The 23543-nt window shown below is 45.0% G+C and overlaps 1 protein-coding gene across 5 annotated transcripts in view; it reads right to left on the bottom strand.

Annotated features, from left to right (window-relative positions):
* Window positions 1–14894, bottom strand: part of TGFBR1 (transforming growth factor beta receptor 1) — a 1073092-nt gene extending 1058198 nt beyond the window's left edge. For 2 of the 5 annotated variants that reach the window (XR_013610571.1, XM_078687672.1), the window contains exon 1: window positions 14735–14894. Coding sequence is in view for 2 of the 5 variants with exons in the window: in XM_078687672.1 (XP_078543798.1) it covers window positions 14735–14825 (91 nt within the window). In the remaining 3 variants the exon portion in view is untranslated. The remainder of the gene's footprint in view (window positions 1–14734) is intronic. The other 3 variants (XR_013610572.1, XM_078687673.1, XM_078687674.1) reach the window with 2 other exon arrangements.
* Between the last annotated feature and the right edge of the window lie 8649 nt (window positions 14895–23543).

The following is a 23543-nucleotide window of genomic DNA, read 5'->3' as shown; positions in this document are numbered from 1 at the left end:
TCGAAAATACTGTCTTAAATACTTTTGAGACTCCACTGGTATCAGAAATATTTAAGATTTCATTCAGGATTTCTGCGAAATGTATGGGGGAATTAGTTGATAATAAGGAGTGAATCTCTGCAGTCGACCTTGCGACTAGGAGATCATACGTTTCTTTTGATGACGTGAGCCTGGTCGGCGTCTGAAGAAGCACTGTTTTCATTCTGCTTAAAGTATCTATTCGAATAGAAGTAATTTTCAAGTTGGGCCATGCCCTTGCCTCCCTGTCTGGAAAGGAGCTGGGGAACAATAAGCGTCCACAGCACTTAACCTTCGCAGTCGTAGTTACGAGATAAGGAGTCCCGGGCATAAGACTACAACATCTGCGATCTACAATTAGAATGTAACTCCCATTGTAGAGTCTTTGAAAGAATGGTTCTATCTCTGTTGCAGGTGCGCCTTGCTGTGACATGAAAGGTTATTTGAGTTCCCTTCACAGGCTCCGTGCAAACTAATTCCATTACACAGAAGTGTACCGCTTAGTGACATTTCACAATTGTTGCCACTAAGAAACACTTTCTGTCCTTTATTACTGACACATGCATGTGAATAGGGCAGGTTCCATGTTGTTTTAATGTACCCTTTTCCCAATTTCTCGTACATGCCAGCCTGTATATATTTTTGGCAGTATTGAAACCTGAAGGTTGATATTGGAATATTAATTATCCCATGTATTATCCATTCACTGACAGGTCGTTCTGACATTGTCACTGGTAATCTTTCGAGTTTCTCAATGCTCAGGATTGTATAATCAGCTCCCTTTTGTGCCATACTGATTTGTTTATCAGTAAGGTTAAGGATATTGAATAGTGACGTTGTGTTGATTAAACGCCAAGGCACATAGCCTGAACGCAGATTTTGTAACGTCCAGCCAAGCTGTACAATAGAACGCAATTGAGACTGACCGTGTTGTAACAACAGTAAGTCTTGCGATATTATGTCGATTGCTGAAGACACAATGCTGTCCAAAGAAAAAATTCTGGAGGACAGAGTCATTAACCCATTGTCCACTACAGAAAGTGATTTTTCCAAATTAATACGGTCAATTTCCCGTATTCTTTCTGCTGTTTCAATTTGAGTCACCTTCCAGGCCTCGTTGTATGCTGCATATACAGAGGCTGCTATGAAACGTTTTTGACGCTGTTTGCGCGGTCCCATAATGAAATCACGCAAGTCAGCACCATCAGTAAGTAAAGTTAGGTGTTGCTTAATTTCTGCCAGTGTGGAAGTTTGTAGCCATTGAAGGCATAATTTGCCCACACTGTAGGTGGTTATTATCCCTGGGTGTTGTCTTTGGGGATATCTAGGGTCTGGCCTGGTCAATTTGAACCCCTGTGTCTTGTTCAGGAATCTGTCTTGACAGTTATTAGTATCTGTGGGCCAGATCAACCACTGTTTCTAATCTGGATGTGTTCTGTTTTGGCTTAATACATAGTTTACGTCTATCTCCTCATCTGTAGAGGTATTGCTGTACATTGTTGGTTTTGGAATAGACGGTTTATTTAAGTCTTTGATTTTGGCTAGGCCAAGACAGGTAGTTTGTTGAACAGTGTCATTTAAAAATATAATTTGTTCTGGGATCATGCAGGCTCTAAACAAAGATTCTATACCTTGTACTTGCCATTCTTTCGTACCCCAAACACTTTTTACTTCAACATTTTTGTCCCAATAATCAAAACCAAAAGTATTCATTTGTTCAAAGAATGAGTCTGAATATATCAATTTCGTGTTTGTTATCATGGTCTTTGTCCCTGTCTTATTTGACAATTTGAAATAAAATGTTTCAGCATTACTTGTGTTAAAACCTGAAAAATATGGATATTTGTCATAAAAGGTTCTTGAGCTTCCTTTTGGAGGGGTTGCACAATGTTCCCATTGATTATAATTTAAAACATTTCTAGGTTGTGCAGATCTATGTAGAAAATGGTTACCATAGTGGTTATAACAGTACATACTATCATAATTTGTTGAACCCTGCAAATAATCATGTTTGGTAAATTTAGCAGACATCACTAGGTCAGACATCATATTATTTATACTTTCGAAGTCCCAATCATCAGCAAATGAGCTTGGTTTTACAAAGTCACTTAATGAGATCTTAATTTGGTGTGGATATTTCAGGATTTCAACCGGCCCATAGATTTCGTAGTCCGTGTTGTCCCATGCTACCCCACCCGGTATAGGATTGGCTGTGAAGTTGACTGAAGAAAGTTCTCTTTTCTTGACGTGTGAAGATGTGTGTGGTTTGAGGATCAAGTTGATTTTCTGACTTGCTGTGTCCATTTTGGCATATTTTCCCTCAATGAAGCGTCCCAAAGTTAGTACCATGATGAGCCAAAGTATGAGGATAAATCCACCAAAACCCACCCAGAATTCAATCCATGGAGAAATTAGATATGTTTCTTTCAGTTGTTTCAAAAGTTCTTTAGCTTTATCTTTAAAAGGTTTTTGTTGATGGCTGTGTTTTTGATTCACTGAAGCCTTCAGAGGAATCATCGAAGTTTATGAAGTAGCCGGATGCAGTTCTGTCAATTGTCCCAATTGCTTCAGGATTACTGTTTCTTGCATATTCGTCTGTTACTTCATTGTACGTTGGTGTGTCTCTGTTTTTATTTGGGTTTTCAGAGGTTTAAGTTCCATTGCATTGTTGCATAGTCCTCGTTCTTGTGTAGGCGTTTCGAATGTGATTAGCCTCTTAGTTAGGACCTCTGTATTGGTAGCAAACCTTGGTGTTCTGCTACTTATTGGGAGTCCACTTGGCCTACTATTTGTTATCGGCCACATGATTGTGGTTTTACCAGGTCGATTGATACAACTCGGTTCTCCTTTTTACCAGCAAGCGGCGGTAGTACAACTGATCTTGTCCCGTTGATAGACAATACAGGAACTGCTTTTCTGTAAGAAGGCCCAAATTCCTTCTTTACCGCGATCTTTTCTCTGACTAGATCCCCGACTTTTGGAATCCAGACAGGTCTTGCTGGGACAGGTGGTGGTTCTTCAGTGGTTGTTGGCTGTTGTTTCGACTTTATGTTGCTCAGGTCTTTTCTTGTTTCGTTTAAGTCCTGTAAAATAGCCAAACGGTCTTTGATATCAAAGCTTTTTTCCTTCACCACTGAAGTTTGACTGTCGAGGTCTAAGACTAACATCCTAGTTCCAAATAATAATTCGTACGGACTGAATCCCTTCAGAGAATTTCTTGGCAGGTTATTTAGACTATGTTGGACACTTATTAGATGTTTGACCCACCCAGCTCCCGAACCTAATATCCTTTCTGTTATAGATTGCTTTCTGCCTTGGTTTTTTCTTTACACCATCCCGTATCCCTCAGGAAGGAAGTGAGAAGAATCCCGCTATGCTATGCTCATTTGGCCGAGCTTTCCCACAAGCTTGAGGGCTAAAGTGAAAACATTGGTCAAACGTAGCATGCTCCTAGCGTATATGCCATTTAGACTCGCAAATCTTTGTATAACAGTCCAGACGTCAGCCGAGTGCTGGTGATCTACATTATAAGTGGAACTTAGCCTGTATATGTTAATCGGACACTTTGCTTTTTACTGTTGATTCTTTCTGGAGTGAAACGACACGGTATTACACCGTTTCTCTCACCACTGCGATCTCTGTTGCAGTTTGGGCATTTTTTTACAAAAATGTCATGATGCAGGCTCATGCCTGGCCACCAGTACACTGATTGTAGTTCTTCCAGAGAATCTTTTAGTTTGAGGTGTCTGAGACCCTCGCCCATATGTGCGTCTGCTATTAACAAGTTTCTCCTGTCCATGTTTGGAATTACTCTATCCCCCACTCCAGGGATTCGAGCAAAAGGGATGGAGTTTGCATCGATTATGTATGTGTAATTGAGTGGATAGTTGATCGGTAACGCTGAGCAGTCGCCTTTTGATGACGTTCTCACCGCCAGCACTGTTTCACCGTCAATATACTTCACTGTACGCTTTTTACGAGCTACGGAAGCCCATTTAGTTGCTACCGCTGTGGCTGTCTCAGCCAATGAATTCCCTGCAACGTGAACGCCATCACGCTGATGACTCAGTGAGTGTGTCACGTGAGTCTTTGGTAGTTCTTTTTGTAAAAGCTATTTGTTCCCAAAGCAGTTTCTGCTTTATTGTTGCATCTTTCTCATCTTTGTAACCGTTTTGAATCCATGTCTGCAAATCCTTGTTATATGATTTGACGCAGTAATATGAATCGGACACTATAAGTGTCGGGAATTCGCGATCCACATTATCTAGCGCCATTTTCAATGCTAATATTTCAGTCTGTTGTTCTGAATTAGTTTCTACTGAGTGTGTTTTTGTTAATAGAGGTCTTAGTTTGCCTCCGCGCCACACTTTTTGTAATCTCACATGTGGGGTTGTATGCTTGTTCTCCCCAAACGGAGGGTTGAGCATGTCCGTCTGTATAGATTACACAGCCGTAATGTTCTAGAGGCAGAATTTCGGTCGGCGGAGGACATTCAAATTCATATTGGAGAAATTCTTGTGTTTTTAAGTTAGGATCAAATTCGTATGCCACGTCTGTTGCAGCAAGAGAATTAGCCCATTGTATCCATCTCGGATGGAGCGCTTTAGCATTCGGAATGCTTGCTTTTGTTACAGCCTCTAGGGCTGGTATCGGTGTCACGATTATTATTTGTTTACCTTGTGCCAGGGCTCGTTCTTTTGCTATAGCTGTCTGTGTTGCAGTTAGAATTTTTTCCGTTGGGCTAAATTTCATTTCAGCCTTAGTGTACAAGTGTGACTTGAATGCAATTGGTACCTTTTCTCCCTCATTAGAGGTCAGGTATGTGAATCCGCATCTTCCTGGGATGACTCGAATCACAAGATTGCGTGTGTTGTCACGTGTTTCCAATTTTGTTTTAATTAACATGTCTGTTTGTAAGGATCTCAGAATTTCTGTGTGTATTTGAGTCCAATTGGTTCTTTTAAAATCTGGTTTTATTAGATCATAAAGGGGTTTGACCCTTTCTGCGTAATTTGCAATGTATGTTCTTCCGAAATTTAGGAAGCCTAGAATTGACTGTAGGTTTTTTAGTGTTCTAGGTGCTTGGAGTACGGCACATTTCTCTAGGAAATTGTCAGCCAGGCTTTTGCCTTCACTTGATAATTCATATCCTAAGAACAGGACTGTTAGATGGGCAATTCTAGATTTTTTAAAGTTGAATTTGTAACCCTCTGCTGCGAACCCAAGTATTATGGTGTTCACTCTCTTCAAGTGAGTATCCAAGTCATCATCTGTTAAATAAATGTCATCGACATAAGATAATGCTTCGTCATCATGTGTTTGTAGTAATTCTGTTACTCTCGCTGAGAATACTCCCGGGCTGTTCTTGTACCCCTGGGCTAACCGACAGAATTGTTTTTGAGTGCCATTTATTGAGAACGCAGACAAATATCTGCTCTCTGGTGCTATGTTTTGACAAAAGAATCCATTAGAGATGTCTAATGTTGTTTTGTATTTTTTGCGCACTATGTTATTCATTAGTGCAGCACTATGCGAGTTTTGCACTGCAAAGGTTTTGCAACATGAGTTAAGGTGTCGGTAATCCAAAACTAGACGGTATGAATTGTCTGGTTTGGAGACCGGAAACAAAGGGTTGTTCATTTGTGAGGTGCAAGTTTCAATCACCCCCTGGTATTCTAGCTGATCTAGTATTTCTTTTACCTGTTTTTTAGCTTCTTGCTTAATTGGGTACTGCCTTTGTGCAGTAGGTTGTGATTTTAACTGGATTTTGTGAGGAGGAGAGTCCTCATCCCATCCTACATGATTTTTATATAAAGCAGGAGCTTGAGCTGCTGCCCACTTTCTGGCAAGTGTGTATTTTTTATGAATTGGGATATGATTTGAGAAGGCAGGCATAATTATTTCTTCGCCATGAGGGCAGCCCCTGACAAACTCTGGTGGCCAGTCTTTTTCAGCTAGAAGGATGTCATAGCCCTTGGAGAGATTATCCCAAAATAGTCCCCTTATTTTTCTAGTCTTATCCCCTTCTATACGTAAAGTTATTTCATATATTTTGTGAGGTTTGCTAACTCTGGTGTCTGCAGTTTCCACTTGAAGATATTCATTTGTGTCCACTGTCTTCAGATGATTCATAAGGACTTTGCGAGCTATGCTCACTTCTGCTGCGCTGTCTAGCACTGTCTGAGCCCATTCTCCGTTTTTCAGTTGTGTCCTCAGTATTCTCGGCATTGTTAACTATTTTAATGCTGGCTACCTTCTTTTTTGGAAATTGTAATTTCTTTTTCAGATGAGCAGGTTCCTTGTCTTTGGACTTGGCGTGCTCTTCTCTTTGTTCTGATCGTCCTCTTCTTTCCGATTTCTGCGAGGAAGTCTGAAAAGATTGAGAGGGACGTGTATCAATGTCTTGATATCTATCAGGCTTTTTTTATATTATCCCTATTTCTAAGGTTATATCTTTTCCCAGAGGGGTCACTTTGGGGTGACCTGTGTCTTTGGTTAGGAGATTTTTCTCTCCGCCTAGGAGACCTTCCTCTGGACTGGAATTTCTTTTCTTTAGGATTGGATTGTTTGTTTCCATCCCAGCTCTTTTTTTGTGATGTTGAATTATTATTAAAAAATATTTTTTCGGGACTTTCAATCAGTTGTGGTTTTACTGGTATTTCACCTAAACTATCTCTACCTAGTTCCTCATAGGATTTTTCTATGATTCTGGCAATTTCAGCTGGTTGGTCTGCTATATCTGTCTCTTTTAACCTCTGGCGGATCGCCACGTTTGCTGCTTCTCCCTTGATGTTGGCTAATAATATAGCCGAGACCTGCTTGAAGTCTTTTAGTAATTTCATACCAAGAGTTAAAGCGGGTTCTGGACCGTATTCATCTTGAATTTGTTTTAGCACATCTGGTATTACCGAAATGGATGGAACACCGTGCGTTTTTGTGTAAATGGAAGCAAAGACTGTACCCCAAGTGTCACAGTCCTCCACGTGTGGTGCGATTCCCATTGGAAGACAGATAGTCAGAATCCTGTGTTTTTCTAACGGGGTGGTGTCTGGAAACACCGCCTCTATTTGGGTGATTTTTTGTGCTAGCCAGAATGGTATTTGTTCCCGTTTAGCCGGTACTTTACCTAGGCAGGACTGAATGTTCTGTGGTGTAATTTTATTTGTGTTCCCTTGGTGAGGGGTCAGCTGTGGAATTTTAATTGCTGGTTGTATTGTTGAAGTCCGCATCACATATTGGACTAATTGTCTATGTACTTTTATTAATTGTTTTAGCTGTGTTAAAAGTTCTGGTGCAGGCATTCTTTCGATGTCTGGATGTGGTGTGTATCCGGCTAGGACCGGCCACGTTGCTCCTGGTCTACCTAAGGGACCGAGCCTGGTGATGTGATTGTTATGTTTTAGGGCGCCATTAAATAAGAGCAGATGCTCTTGAAATTTAAGTGGTACTTCCACTTCCTCGAAAGGAGTGTACTCCTCAGGAGGTTCCTCTGTTTTGTAATAGTGGAAGTACTTCGTTACAGCATTTGCTGCTGGAAAGTTTATCCATGTGTAGAATACCTCTGTCTGCCGATATTCGTGTGCCTCAATTACGAATATGACTGTGCCACCTCTAGGTGTCAGTCCATTTTCTATAAGTTTTAAAGTTATAGATTTTCTTTTGATGACCGGGATGAGTATTATACCCGGGTCTGCTTCTTGTATAGCAGTATCAGCTGCTGCGAGTTCAGTTGCTATTCTAACTGTCTCTCTTTCATCATCACTGTCTCCCATTTTACCGACAGGAAGGTTATTACTTTTGTTTGCAGATCAGGTTTCTTATGGAAACAAAGATTAGATGCACAATATTTTGGAACAGTGTATCCTTCAACGTTGACTAAACCAAGAACCATACATAGGAGTTCCCTCCTGCGAGGTCTGGCGGATATGACCTTTCGCCCACTCCAGACGTCTTTGGAGTATTATGGGGAAAAGGGGTCTGAGTGAAAAAGCACGACTGAGTTACTCTAAATGTCTTACGTTAGTTTTATCGCCTTATCCAAACACGTTGGGCGCCATGTAGTGTAGTTCCTATTATCCCAATAGGCTCTGCGCAATGGAATAATACCTTCAATAGTATAGGCCTAGACCAGACGTTAACTAGGTCTACTACTGTCGATATTAGACTTAAAGGTTTGGGTTTGCCAGCTAGCTCAGAGTTCACTAGAAACTTTCTCGAATAGGCAAGGAGGAGTTTAACCTCCCTGGATAGACAAGAAGGGATTTAGTTTCTGACAACCATAGAACATGACAACTTTGCTCTCCCCTAATCAAGAGTGTATCTCTAGAGTCGTGTGAAAACAAAAGACGACTTATTTTACTCAGTCAGTACGTGCATTCTTAGTCTCACCAGATTGTAGAGAAAAGGAAGAGACGGGCGTGTTCAATAAAAGATGTTATTTATTGATCAGTCTCTTTTCTCATACAAGAGAAATGGATCGATATTATCGCAATACTTATGGTTAAGTAAAGTGCATACATTAAAAGCAGAAGTATAAAATAATACTGTAAAAACATTGATATGGTTTCTAAGCCATATGATGGTTTAAAATGGATAAAATATATACATACACATATACATTTGACTAATCGTACTCAACTGGTGTTTCTAACTACGTCTACCCCGTGTACCTGACCTAAGCTTAATACGTGGGCGGGAATAGAAAGTTACAGTTTAAGTTAAGTTTGTTTTGCCAAGTGACTGACTAAAGAATTCTCTGTGAGGGGTTATTCAGTTCTGTACCTGGAATCTAGGATGAATGAGGGATGGTATCTCTCGTCTCTGGTCTCGACATTCCAGGCTGCCTGCGAAGGCTACCCGGAAGCGCCGGAGCTGGATTTCTCGGCAGGAGAAAAGGCAGCTTCTCGTTCTCAGCGCGTCAGGAAGGCGGGGCTGCGCCAGCGGGGTCTGCTCTGCTCTGGGCTTCGGCAAGTCTGGCTGCTCCGATCTCGTCACCACCGCGTGTGTTTGCATAGGGCAATATCTGTAATATTTATACCTTTAAGGTGCCGAGATTGACGTAAGGATGGACATAGATACGTCAATAAGGATGTCATACGACCTGGTCGTTAGCACATTCTTTTGCTGAAGTTCTCGGTGAAATCAAAACAATGGCCGCAGGGTTTTTCCCAGGTTGTCATAGGTTTGATTTGTTTTGAGAACTCCGTATGCCTTATCAGGGGCTGGAGGAATATCGCTTGTCTAATTAGATGGCAAGCGTTATGACCTAATCAGATAACACGTTCCTGTGCCGTAGTGTGGCTTTTTCAGATAACGGTTCCTGCATCATGGGGGTTTTCAGCATCATGGGCGTTTTCAGCATCATGGGCTGGCTGCTAGTTAACTTGTTAACCAGAATAGGGTCAGGAATAGGGGGATCGATACAGAACCTATAGGAATACATCACAATACGTGCCTATATAGGATGGAACGTGACAGGATATGGAGCTATTGCGAGTGAGAAACAGCAAGCTAAGATATCTTCCCCGATTTGGATTGTACCCCATCAGGGTCACCTGTGTCTGCAAGGTACTGGCAAGAATCCCAGAGCTCAGTTAGGAAAGAGTGTCTGTACAGAAACGTATGTTTTTGGGTCTCAGACTTCCGCTGCGTTTTTAGCCGCTAAGGGTACATATTTCATCTGCCATGATAGAGCCTATACATGGTTGCCCCCTGACTTTTCGGGCTCATGTTTTGTTTCGTTCCTGTTGCCTCCCACCTACACAGCAGCGGCAGACTACCACAGGACAAGGATAGTTAGAGGTGTCTTGAGCAAAGAAGACACTGCAGGACAAGAGTTTGGGGACTTCACAAAGGGTTTTCTGCCGTTCTGGGGATCCATGGCTAACAGCAGGAACATAAGGCAATTGACAAGGGTAGTTGAGTCTACCGTAATAGAGACTTCTGGTGCCCTTAGCAACTTGACTGCTGAGCTCCAGTCGGATCGTCTTATGACCCTTCAGAACAGGGTCGCATTAGATGTCATACTTGCAGACCGAGGTGGGGTATGCAGATTGATCCAATCGAGTTGCTGTGTTTTCATCCCAGATAACGCTCCAACAGTGTACCAGGCCATCTCCAAACTACATAAGATTTCCGAATCTATTCATGTGGATAAAGGAGATTGGTCGTTAATGGGATGGTTCTGGGAACTGATATCCGCCTGGGGATGGAAAATTCTGATGGTCATTGGGATGGTCTTGGCCATTCTTTTCCTGTTCTGTCTATGCGTACAGTGTGCTCCTGCAATATGTGGCCTCTGTGTCACATCATGTGTAAGGAAACCTGTATAAAGAGACGAACTAAGTACTGGAATGATGTTACAGCAACATCTCAATGACTTTAGGAATATAGATCTGGACTCAGATTAGCATGAGGATAGATTAATTGCCTATGTAAGGGCAAAAGGAGGGTTTGTGGTTCTGAAAGATTCTGAACTCGTGTAATAATTCTGGACTCGAGAATTAAACTTCATCATAGCATGACGAATTTAGTATCAAAAGACCGAGAATGACGAGTACACCATGTACAAGCATTTTCAGCATATTCGAGTGACGATTTCACCTCGGAATCGTCATTATCGTTCAGAACCCTCGGCTTCCATTTTATGTATGGCAGCCATTTTGTGAGTTGCCCTTTACATAGGCTTATAATCCAGTTGAATTCGATCCCAGAAGGACACGTACACCTTAATCGACTTTCCTATGACCTGTGCAAGTTGGAACCATTGCCCCAGGCCGGACCTGTTAGGTCAGTTCCTCTCCCAGTGGCCGAATAAGATAGCATCAAGGCTCAACAAGCCATAAAACCTTTTCATCGCACACACACCTGCCGTATCTTGCTCACATCTGTCTCTGCTCTTTTTGCTTCACTTGCTTTATGATGGGGAGGTGCCCGTTTTTATTGGGGGTCCACCGATATCTGATGAAATGTTGGGCCTTACCGGGTGATTTGTCGTGGGCTGGACGAAGTGAAATATGGACATGTCATCATGACTGTTTTTTCTTTGTAATAATGAAATGTAAATGGTATACTGTAAATTCGAAGAATGTTTGCCTGAAGCTGAATATTTTGTATAAAAAGAGAAGCCTGGTTTTGTGAAGTCGAGCAGTCTCCTGAGAATATACTTCCCGTGTGTTGTACTTCTAGGACACTTGTTACCTTGGTTGCAGCCAATAAAATCGATCCTTGACTTCACCTAGAAGACTCTGAGTTTCTGTGGTCTGAATCAGGAAGAACCCGAGGTCTCTGGGTGTACCCTGGCACCGCTGGGTTGCCGGTTCAGTACCGGTTCTGAAAAACCCAGTACCTCAGAACTGGGAACCAGGTTCAGTCTTAATAACCAGTCAACCAGACCACTCTCCTGCAAGAGCACAATCACATGCTAGACCTTAGAAGGCTTTGCAACACCTTAGAAGTCCTGGGGTCTTCGCACCAGCAGGTGGACCATAGCATGACAAATGTAGGTTAAGCTTCAAGGCTTGTCCACCACTATCCATACTGAAGTTCACCTCCAGTCTTGCGGGAAGGCCTATGAAGCAGCACACCCTAGAACAACCGTCACCGAGGTCACAGGACCCTTGAGAAGGGCCAGCTCTAGGGCGGTGCAACCAGTGTGACCGCACCGGGTGCTGACTTTAGGTGGAGGCATCACGTTTGCAAGTATATTATGGTTTTAAAAACGCTTGCTGCCTTCTTCCTGGCCTCCAGCAATTTTCAGCAACAATAAAAATGTCATGATGACTCTGGTGATTAATGTTCTTCCTAGAGAGAGATCAGAATTTTGTCTAGTGGGAGTTTCGACTCATGGAAAGGTAGCTCAGAGGGTTAATGTACCGGCTGCAAAGAACATGCGCCATGCAGATCACAAAGTGCACATAATGCAAATAGGTCAGTGGGCTACTGCTTTAGTCCGAGAGATCCTTTTGTTACTTGCAGTTTATAAGTTAAAATCCTAACCTAGAACAGTGAGCTATTAACTGTCATCTAAGAGATGCATACAAACTGCAAGGTATAAATTAGAGCGTTATGTCCCCCTCCCCCCCTCCAGTCTTTGATTATCCTAATGTCCCAAAAAGTGTTCTTTTGGACAGAAATCAATTCTGATTATTAAGGAGAACCCCCAACCATGGTATTAGTTTTAAATTCCGGTTATTGTGTTTCTCCAGACCAATCACTATAAAACTATACGGGCTACTAGTATGGTTGTCATGTGACTCCTACACCTTGTAGTCCTTAGTCTTATGTTACATTTTCTATACAGTGATTTACACACATATTGATTGACTCTGTGTAATGTGTGTGATGTAAAGTGCTCAGACACCCTACAATGGTATGAGTGGCGCTGTAAATCAAATTAAAGGCCACAGAGAGTGGTTATGGAAACTTGGGGGGCACATTTAAAGGGTGGTAGTGAGGGAATCCATGGCAGAGGTGGTCATTGGGGGGCACTAACAAACATTAATGCACAGGACACCACCAATGCTATGGCTGGCCCTGCCCTTGAGGCCAGTCTGCCTCACCCATAGGTACCTCCATTGGCCTTGTTTCAGCAGTAGTAGCTACAACTCACCAGGGATTGGCAATGCACGATTTGCACGCACACCAAACTAAGTTCGCAAACTTACAGTCACCCAGCTTCATTCACAAGCACTTTTAACATGTGCTGCCTGCTGTGGGGCCACTGGAATTAATTATGCAGCAAAGGATGACAACATTATGCCGTAGTGTTAACTAAATTATGCATTAAAAAAAAGGCTGCAGCGCAATTCAGTATATTTTCAGATATTTTATTATTTTGACGTGTGTACACATGCTAACAGTCTCTGGAAAGATTTTGCCTTATTAGTACCAGTGTAACATACAAACGCAGCAGTGAAAAAGGTGGCCTGTCAACCTTTACAATAGGCCATCCACTCCGCAGCAACACAAGTCACATTTTATATTAACTTTTGATATGTTTGAGCTACAAACTATTTATTAGTTTAAATGGTCAGATCATGCAGCAGATCTTGCATTATGAGGCAAATATGGCAGAGCCATCATTTTAGAGAAAACATTTGCAAACTAGGATATTTTGCCATTCATGTTTGAACTGCTGTTGTGGAAAAAGGGAGTAGTGCTGATGACAGAAACTCCATGGCTCGGAGACAAATGGCTTGTGTTTCCACATTTATCGTATTTGGTACATTCTGTGATTAGAAGCATATCCCACTTTGTGAATATATTTTAATGTCAATAACTCATTATAACCTCAAATAATCATGTGTATCCATTGGTTGATTAAACTGGGCAGTGAAATGCCAAACAAATACTAAAAATTGGGATGTCTGTGCATTCTGACCACACCTCTGGCTCCACCCACAGATCCAATCATTGGGTTATTCCCGCCCTTTGATTCTCCGCCCACTGTTCCTCTACTTTTTTCCGCTCCACTTCGACCACTGTGTAAGACTCAGCATCCCTGGACCTGTGATGTGCCGCCGCTGCGGGCGCCGCATGTGCCACACATTTACGGTGCCGGGCTTCCGCATAAGGGAGCTGACCATTATTGTATCCCTAAACGTGGGCACGTTGTCAGTTTGACATTGACTACGCGTAGAGGGACTCTTAAGTTTCTTTTCAAAAATATAGCTAACATTTGGACCTATACATTTTATTTCGTATAAATTAATTGAATGTGTGTAAAATTTAGCAATGCCCGGGGAATTCTAGTAAAGGGAGCACCCATAGCGTGTGTGATTGATGCATTATTTATTACTAACTTTGACGTTGTGCTTTAACTTTGGATACAAGTTATATTGAATTCTAGCACCAAGAAGCCAATATTGGTAAATATGTGTGCTACAAATAATCCCTAACATACACTGTGTATACAGTATATTTAATCTGGTGCTTTAATCATAGGCTGTTTTAAAGTATTCTGATAAAAATCGAATCGTGCTGAAGACAGCCTTTATTGGTGTTGGATCGAGGACCCGGAAGTCTGCACACCTAGCAGACAGAGATAAATGTCAGAAAGTTTAGCGTTTTCCCTACAGGTGGTGTTTGTTGGCCTGTGGCAGGGTCAGTCATGTCCTGGATTCCTGGCATTTAATTGAGTCCATCCCAGTTCTGCGCCCCAGACATCATGTTGGAGGATGGTGATGACGTCAACATTTTGCCCCTCCCCTGGGAAAATGTCTGCAGACGCCCATGTGTGCATAGCAGAGAAGGATTTAGAGGAAGAGTTGAGGAGCTAGCCTTCGGTAGAATTCTCATAGGTACCCTTGTTTTCTAGACGCCAAAATATCTCGGGAACATTTCCCACCACAAAAGTATGAATGATATATTCCACCTACGGTGCTGGAATACGTTGAGAAAAGTAAATGATGTTCCGTCCACGGATGCTGCCTTTGGGCGGGGCATCGCAAAAAAAGATCGAAATAGTAATTTAGCGTCTCACTTCTGCCTTTCTTCGCCTCCGCTACTACTGAGCTTGAGACCCAAGGGTGTAAAAAAGGAACTAGCCATCGCTGAACAATTTTTAAGATCGTCCCGATTTCTCACCTGACCGGCGCCGGCTAAAGGGAACTTTTTTCCACGCCCATTCGAAGAGATTAATTAACGTTTGAACAAGGCACAAGATCAAAACTGTTCATACCTGAAGAAAATACAAGTGGATTCTATCAGTCCTTACCCGTTATAGCAGGGATCAGAAGTGTTACCAAACACAGGAAATGGTTAGAAGTCAACAGAAGGCAGGGACGGCACGACGAAAGCCACGCCATTGTACGAAGTTCTATGTCGTTTCCGTTATTACAGTCCACACTCAACCGTAATGCCCCACCCAGCGAATCATTCTAGCGGGTTAAAACCCACCCCCTGTCGTCATTCTCGTACAAGGCTATTGGCCGTACTCAGTGGACGTCGGCAACACCTCCTTTCGTCACACCCTCTACGTTTCTTTTCATTTGCCGAGTAGCCAAGTATGTAAACAAAATCTGGTCAAGTTCAGATGCTGGGTAGTACTGGAGCAACGCAGCTGCTACTTATAATGCCTACGGTCATCTTGTGACATATACTGCTAATTCGGGTTTAGAAAATGAGTGCTTATTGGTTCGTCAGCTTCTCCTTTATGTGTCAGAATTTATTAATTTTATATTAATATTACGTAAAACGTGTTATACATTAAAAAGCAACAGATGCACATCAGTGTTGCTTTTATGCCATCACCTAAGGCTAAGATTATGCTTTATTTTGCTTCAGTTTATTTTACTCAGCTGCTGTTCAGAAGTTTACTTTTCTAATAAACAATGAACTACATTTCCCAAGAACACGGGAAAAGTTAAAACAGCCCCCCGTCGCACGCCCATAAACACTCTTCCAGTCTCCTCCTACTCTATGCTCATTCTTAGTACGTGATTATGTTTCGCTTTACCATACATCCCAACATTTCAGGAGAGCAAAGTGGGAGATTTAAGAAAAAAAATCGGGAGAATAGGACTTTGAATCGGGATAACGGCATGTATGGGCTTTGGAAGTGTGCTACTGTAGGATCGGACATTTGAAACGTAAATGCTCGTTTTTTTCTTACCTTTCATAAGCATGGAGCATAAGGCAGGCAGAGAGGGTGATGCAAGTGTTGGGCACTGGCCTGGTTGTTAGCAGTGCATGCACACCCCCCACCCCCCTGTGGCAGCCCGGGCTGAAACAGCTCCCCCCCCCCCAGTACTTTGCAGGTCTTTAAAAGACGATTCTCTTGTTAATGACGCTTTGTTGTTTTTTCACCCCTTCGAGAGCCCCTTCATCGCCACTCTTTGTTGGAAGAATTAGCACTTTACACAATACCAAGCCCTGTCAGCTGAAACCCAAGAGGAATCGGGTTTTTGCTTGTAGGAATCGGGAGGCGGGAGACCACCCTTGAAATCGGTAGTCTCACGCCTGAATCGGGAGGGTTGGCCTGTCTGCTTTACATATTAAGTCTCAGCCTGGTGAAAGCAGCGCATGCGCTGCGCGTGTCATACGAGGGCTTCTTGGAATCGATATGATAACAGAAGTCGTGTCGCGGCTCCGCCTCCATTTTTGATTCGTGGGTGTCGTTTTGCGTCATAGATTAGGCAAAACACAGTGTAATGATTGCACGGGAGGCAATCATTACACTGAGGGTTGCCACCCTCTCCTCTTTTGGCCCCGCCCACTGGGATTTGATCTTTTACTTGCGGCGCGAGACATTGTCTCTCAATTAGCCACTAAGCATTTTTTTTCCGTATTAAGTGTTTGCCTTCAATAATGGCTGACGCGCTTTTTATTTCTCCTCATACCCCCCGTCGTCCTCCACACCGCTCCCCGCCCTCGGTGTTGTCCGCCACCCGCGCCTTATACTTTTTGACTTTACTTTAATAAGCGGGGTGTCCGCTTTAAGCACCGCCCTCACTTTATTTATTTATTTCCCTCACTTTATTTATTTATTTCCCTTTTCATCATATTGTTGCACAACACCTCCTTCCCACACCCCCTCCCCTTTCTCTCCTCGTTTGTCCACAGCCCTCAGCTTCCGGATCTTTCGAAAGCTGTGTTCCTGTGCTTCTTGGGGGGGTATCAATGCTCCAAACACAGGGGTCCTTCTCCCGGGTGCATCCCTGCTGGCGGCACTGCGCCCCTCTCTCTGAGTTGCATGGGTTCTGAGACACCCAGGTTCCCCCTGGAGCTCGCCCCCTCCCCCCACCACAGGGGCTGCGTGGACTATCTTTACACCACTGTCCAGAACATTTGAGTGTGTCAGGCTCCCACTGCAATTGAAATGTCCCCGCAGGTTTTAATTCCGGCTTTACAGAGGGGGCGCAGATTTGTTCCTGAAGTGGACTCCGTGGGCGCGTCCGCGCAGTGCGGCGGTGTCAATGGCTCCATAGAGCTCCCTGTGGGGGGGATGAACAGTGTGCATCTGATGGCACGGACAGTGTCGCTTCAGTGCGCTCATTGGGGCAGCCCGGATGCCAGCGAGCATCAGAGAAGCCCTTCTGCTGCGGCGTTGGTGGAGGTCTCTGTCTTTGCCCCCGCTGCCAGGGCGGCCGGCAGGAACACTGATCCAGTAGGGAGGTGGCCGCCTCCCTTTATCGACGCAAAGACGGACAAATCACCACCCAAAGGCTGATAAACAGCCTCATTTGTGTGCAGTGAAACAGGGCCATAATTATTGCAAACCGCAGCACTGAAGCTATTTGTAGCCTGAAAGCCGGCGCTGGCTGCGGAGAGCGTCTGAAGGAGTAAGTGATCGGGGTAACAGCGCCCAGTATGGATCTCCGTTTGTCAAACAACAGCTTGTGCAAAAACATGCTCACCGGTATACCATTTGTCTCGGGAGACTGGAGACACATCCTTCCAAAGCTGGAACAAGCTATTGTCTATGTGTGTGAGGGTATGTACACTTGGTTGTGGCAACAGGGTCGGACTGGGGCAGAAAACAGGTCCCTGCACCAAAATATGAAAAGTGGCTCTCATTAACCAACCAGATAGCTAAAAAAAAGCGCCCTACATTTGTAAATCAAGGGAGTTTTAAATTTGCAAAGGCAAGCTGTGTGATTGTCTTGCAAGGTATGGGCGACTGCATGCATGTATGCTTGCTACAGGGAATGTTTGTGGTAATATCAACAGTAAAAACTGCCCCATCAGTACAGTAACAAGCATTGAAAATGCTCTAGGTCTCGCCTTTTAGTAAGTTAAAGCCATTTGCTTTGCTATACAATACCATTAGCAAAGCAAATGGCTTTAACTTAATCAAAGGCGAGACCTATTGCATTTTCAATGCTTGTCTTTATGGACTTTGAATTGAGTCTTTAAACAAATGTGGCTTTGGTGACTGTAAGCTGATTACAGAGCATTATTTTTCAGGCAAGGCGGCATAGGTATTGACTGTTTGTGCCAAGGTGATAGGTTATTGTGAGAAGTTGGCCTGGTATATGATGTCCACAGTTCTGTGGGAACCTTGTATCAGTCCAAACAATCCCTTATGGTGATGGTTGTAAGTCAACCTTATAGACAAGCTATCCTAGGGGTAGCATGGACTAAGCAGCCTTAAAGGCTTAACTCAAGAGGGCATGTGAAGCAAGCTGTTTTACCATATGCAATCCTGTAATACCAAATGAAAGGACACCACACAAGTTATATACTATAAAAATATATGTATTTATTCTCAGAATAATCCCCACTACTCTTTATGAGCAATGCAGCACAAGCGTTTAAATAAGCACAATATAACATATACAAGTTGCACGTTTTTGGATGAGGCCGGTGGCCACTCAAACCATATATCAAAAAAGTGGTATAACAATCACTAATCGATCGGGGGTAAGGCCTGGGGCCTTGGGAATCGCTGGGACTACACTGGACTAACAGCAGTTAGGACGGGAGTAGCCCGCGGGATTCGGGTGCAGTGCAGAAAGCACACGCATGCACCAATGTAAAGTTAATGGTGCGTAAAAGTTATCGTTTTACAGATTAAGGAGTCTTCCGACTGGACTAGGACTACCAAACTTTAGAGTTAGGCACTAGAGGTGTGTACCAGTGTAAGAACGCCGGCGCTAGTAAGTTACCTCACCCACAGGAAGCGGGTGCATAGGTGCCAAAGTGTGTCGGGTTTCGTCACGCAGTTCGATGGTGCCTGAAGATGAAGATGCTGCAGGCGTCCAGAAGAGAAGTGTCCGGTGCGATCCAAGGGTGGATCGAAGTTGAAGGGTACCTGAAAGCAGAGGGGACAGAGTATGAGCCACTGGGCAGTGACCAGGAAGGAACCAGGAAGGAACCAGGCAATGTCGGGCGCAATCAGGTCGATGTCAGGTGCCTTGTCTCCGCTGCCACGTGGACTCTGGGGCACCGAGGATGTCCTAGAGTGGATCACGAGCTGTCCCACGAAGGCTCTCGCTGTTGGCGGTGTCGGCTTCACAATCGGAGTCAACAAGCCTTGGCAAAGGCAACCCACGCAGGATTCGAAGATGGCTTAACACTCGGACCAGCAAGGTCTGAGCGGGTGCTCCTTTTCAGGGGAGCGAGTGCCAGTCTGGAGCAACCAGACCAGCTGTTCAAATTAAAGGGTTCGTCGGTTCTGGGGCCACTAGCCAACGGGCAAGCGACCGGACAAACGTGTCGAGCAGGAAAATGCAAAAGGGCCCCACGCAGCATTTGTCGAGTGTGGAGGGGTGAGCTTCGGTGCACAAGCTGCTCGGGGCTGGAGCTTCTCACACTCCAATGCACAGCGTCGAGGAAGCCTCGGGTGCTGCACGGTCAGCGCTTCGTGGTTTATTCAAGATGGCCTCTCCCACGCTTCAGGTCGCCTCCACGGGTCCCAGCTCTGCATGGACTGTGGATCGGGCTGTTGGAAGTCAGGATAGCTGGCTCTTGTCAGTCTCTGTCGCTCGAGTTCCGGCGGGAACTGCAACAAAGCAAACGTCAAGGTGCTGGATGGTGCCTGTTTGCACAGGGTGGTCACTCCTTGACCACAAGGGAGATTCTTCAGTCTTCCACGTCGAGTGGGATGTCGAAGGGTCCAGAGTTTCGTTTCATAAGTTTCAGTCAGGATAATCTGATGTGCATTGGCATTGCTCCGATCTATATTCCAAATCTGGGGGCTGGATTACCTGCTAGGTCCCTCCTATGGGTGGGACCCAGGAAGGGGGTGGTTACACCCCTTTCCCTTTGTCCAGTTGGCCTCCAGGACTGGGGCTGGAGTGCCCCAGAACCGGTTTGACTGGAATCTGCCCAGGGACACCTTGTGCGCCCCAGGCAGTGTCTAGTTTAATTCAACCCTCTCTGCTACAATCCACTATCTCCTGTCTGGGGTGGTGTGACACCTCCCTGTGACAGGAAACCCTTTGTCCAAGCCCCCACTGCCAAGATTCGGTCAGCAGCAGGAGGTCAGACATGTGTCTGTGGCAGCAGCATCCATTTTGTGATGCTGGGGCTCTGGTTAGGATTAACCGCATTTGCAGTAAGTAACATGTCTTCCCCTCCTGGAGGGGTGGGACGCTGCCCCCATTGTCAGAATCGTCGAGGGGGTAGCATTCCACGTTGTATGACACCAAACACGACATGTTTTGATACAGCCAAACCGGAGTTGCAATAACCGTAAGGATTATAATGCACTTAAGAGTATATGGTATGGCAGTATCACTGGAACAGCTAAAGGGAAATGGTCCCGCAAGCTGCAGACAGGCTCAGCTCATGCCAGAGCACTATCTCACATAAAACCAAGCACTCTGCCTCCAGGATTGTTAAGGCCTGCTATAGGAGTGGCTGATAGGTATATATGTGTCCAGATATAGGTTTAGACATAGGTATACTATATCTAAGCAAGGGGTGATTACACCACCTTGCCCCAGCTGAGGGATCAGCCAGTTGTGTCAATTTAAGAACCAGCCAGGGGTGGCAAAAGCTATACTTCAGCCCCTGGGAGGCCTTGGATGCCCCTATGCCCTGGGCACCTATAGTGCACTGTACAGGGGCTGACAAGGAGTCCAGTACCAATTTGGTTATGCACCTAGGGTGCATGGAGTCAATTCTAAGGGAGAGCAGATAGCCTGGGGCCCTGGTTAGCAGGATCCCAGGCCAACTAAGTCGAAAACCAGCTAAACACTAGGCAAACAGTTTGGGGTAACCATAGTCAGGCATCCACCCTCCTACATAACCCCCCCCCCCCCAAACGAAAGGAGATAAGGCTATCCTTGTCCAGGTAAGCCTATATTACCTGAGTGGCCATATAAGGAGGAACTTGCACTGGCATGGTTACCCCCTGTGTCATGGTCCACCAAAAATCCCTCACCCTATGGGCATCAGAGGGTCTCCACCATGGGGAATTCCTACCTGTGGTGCGTTTTGGCAAAGTCAAAGGCTGGTGTTGAGATGCAGTACTGAAGTGAGGCTCCACTAATGTAGGGCTCGGCTTCCTCCAATCATCTCCCACAATGTGTGCCTTTCTTTCCTTGACTGAGTTGCACTGTGCTCTCAGGGTCAACCTCTGGCTACCTAAAGCTGGAGGCTGGGTCCCTTTGGTTGGCTTACTGGAGGGACAGGTCAGGTTTGGGGCCTTGGGGTCCCAGGTTTGGCTGTGCCCAACAGTTTCCATTTGGGGGAGGTCCCTAACTAGTGGTAAGGGGGAACCCTCAGAAGTTTTTAAAGTTTTCACCTTGCTAGGGCTGTTAGCTTTGGTGCCCCTAATCTGCTGATGGGGGTGCTTTATTTGACAGGGGGCCCTTTGGGGCTCACTGACCTCCTTGACCTCTGTTGCCCTGGGCTGACTGAGGCAGGGTAGAGAGGGGCAGGTTACCTGCTCCAGACTGGGTCCCACCTTGGAAGGGTCCACTGACATCAGGGGCTCTGCCAGGCTAGGCCTGACTACCTCTGGGGCAGTTTCTTCACAAGGGGTAAGATCAGTTCCCTGAGGAGGCTGATCCTTTCCTAAAGTCTGGTGGGAGGGAGATTTCTCTTCCTCCTCAATGCTCTCTGTTTGTGTGGAGTGATCCATAGTTTCAGGCTTCACAACACAGGAATCAATTTGAGTTTGGGCTGTGGCCATCACAGCCCCACCAACCTTTTCAGGAGGGGACTCAGTTTGGGTATGGGCTGTTACCATAACAGCTCTGCTAATCTTTTCAGGAAGGGATTCTGCTGAAGATGGGGCTGAGTCTTGCACAGCCCTACCAACCTTTTCAGGAAGGGCATCTTGGATTGGGGCTGTAGCCATGACAGCCCCACTAACCTTTCCATGGACATTTACCATTTTAGAATGGGTTTCTTGTTCCACCTCAGCCCAGGCTGAGATTTCTAAATCATTCCCCAGTAGACAATCTACAGGCAAGTTTGATGACACTGCCACTCTATTTGGGTCAGTGACACCTCCCCAGCTAAGATTTACTACTGCCATGGCGTGATTTCTCTGCACTCCATCAATGTTTGTCACCTGATATGTGGCACCAGGTAAAAGTTGCCTTGAGGGGACTAGATTCTCAGTCACCATGGTGATACTAGCCCCTGTGTCTCTATAGGCCTCAACTTTTTGACCATTGATGATGGGCTCCTGTCTATACTTGCTCAAAGTATTTGGGCAATCTGTGAAGTTGGCAAACCCCATGCCATTTTCATAGACAAGAGTATCTGTGGTAGGGGACCTGGTTAGGCCAGAGTCCACCTGGGTTCCAAAAGTAAACCCACCCAGATTCCTGGGGGTGCTCCCACCACCTGGGGGATTACTACTAAAAGTAACAGGAGGTGTTGGAGCTGTACTTGGAGGAATATTTTCTTTATTACTGTTCTTTGGACAACAGCTGTCTGTTTTCCAGTGGCCAGGCTTTTTACAAGCATGGCAATAAGGTTTCTTCTGGTCAGAGGAGTTGTTTTGGGACCCACCCCCATCCTTGGAGTTTTGGGGCCCTGTGGGAGACTTGTCTTTAGATTTATCCCCACCCTTCTCTTGAGCCTTGGAAGTATCCTTCTTCTGGTCATTACCCTGATTCTTAGGCCTAATCCTGGTTCTGACCCATTTGTCTGCCCTCTTATCCAATTCTTGGGGAGAGGTCAGATCTGAGTCCACCAGGTGCTGGTGTAAAAGCTGGTTTTGACAATTACTTAGGATCTGCTCCCTCATAATCAAATTATACAATCCTGTATAGTCATGTACTTTGCTGCCATGTAGCCAACCTTCCAGAGCCTTAGTAGCACAATCTACCAAATCAGTCCAGTCCTGAGTCTGAGCTTTTTGGGTGTCTCTGAACAACAACCTGTATTGTTCAGTGGTTAATCCAAACCCATCAATAAGAGCACTCTTCAGGACTGTGTAATTTTTAGCATCCTCAGCTCTAACAGTGAGGAGCTTATCTCTCCCTTTCTCAGAAAAGGAGAGCCACAAGATTGCTGCCCACTGATCTGAAGGGACCTGCTGTACCATGCAGGCCCTCTCCAGAGCAGTTATCCATTTGTGGATGTCATCCCCATCTCTGTAGGGGGGCACAATCATACTCAGGTTTCTAGTATCATAGGACCTGTCTTTATCCTTTGGGATATTGCTGCCACCAGTGGGAGTCTCCCCACTTAACCTTTGCTCTCTTGCAAGAGCTAGTCTAGCTTGGGCCAGGGCTAATTCCTCTCTTTCTATTTGGAGATTAACTGCCCTCATCCTGGCTCTATGCTCCTTTCTTTGAGGGGAAGTCATTCCTCTCTGTGATTCTCTTGAGGCACTAGAAATGTGAGAATCCCTGGAAGGGCTTCTATCTCTCCTATTGCCTGGGAGAATCCTGTTATGTACTCTGGGAAGGGACTGGCCCTCTCCATTTCCATGTAGGTCCAAGTTGGCCCAGCTAAGCCTTCCAACTGGTACCTGGCTAACCCCTTGATCCACATCTGAATCTTCTCCATTTGACTCAGGGTCTGCCTCCTCATCTTCTACATCTGGGGGGGTGTTCTCTGTGTCTGGGGGGTTCACTCCTTCTCCTGATCCTGAGGGAACTACTATAACTCTCTCA

The sequence above is a fragment of the Lissotriton helveticus genome, chromosome 4_1 (genome assembly GCF_964261635.1).
Source record: "Lissotriton helveticus chromosome 4_1, aLisHel1.1, whole genome shotgun sequence".
Classification (NCBI taxonomy): Eukaryota; Metazoa; Chordata; class Amphibia; order Caudata; family Salamandridae; genus Lissotriton; species Lissotriton helveticus.
The sequence above is the reverse complement of the archived record's forward strand: the minus strand, read 5'-3'. Positions and strand labels throughout refer to the sequence as shown.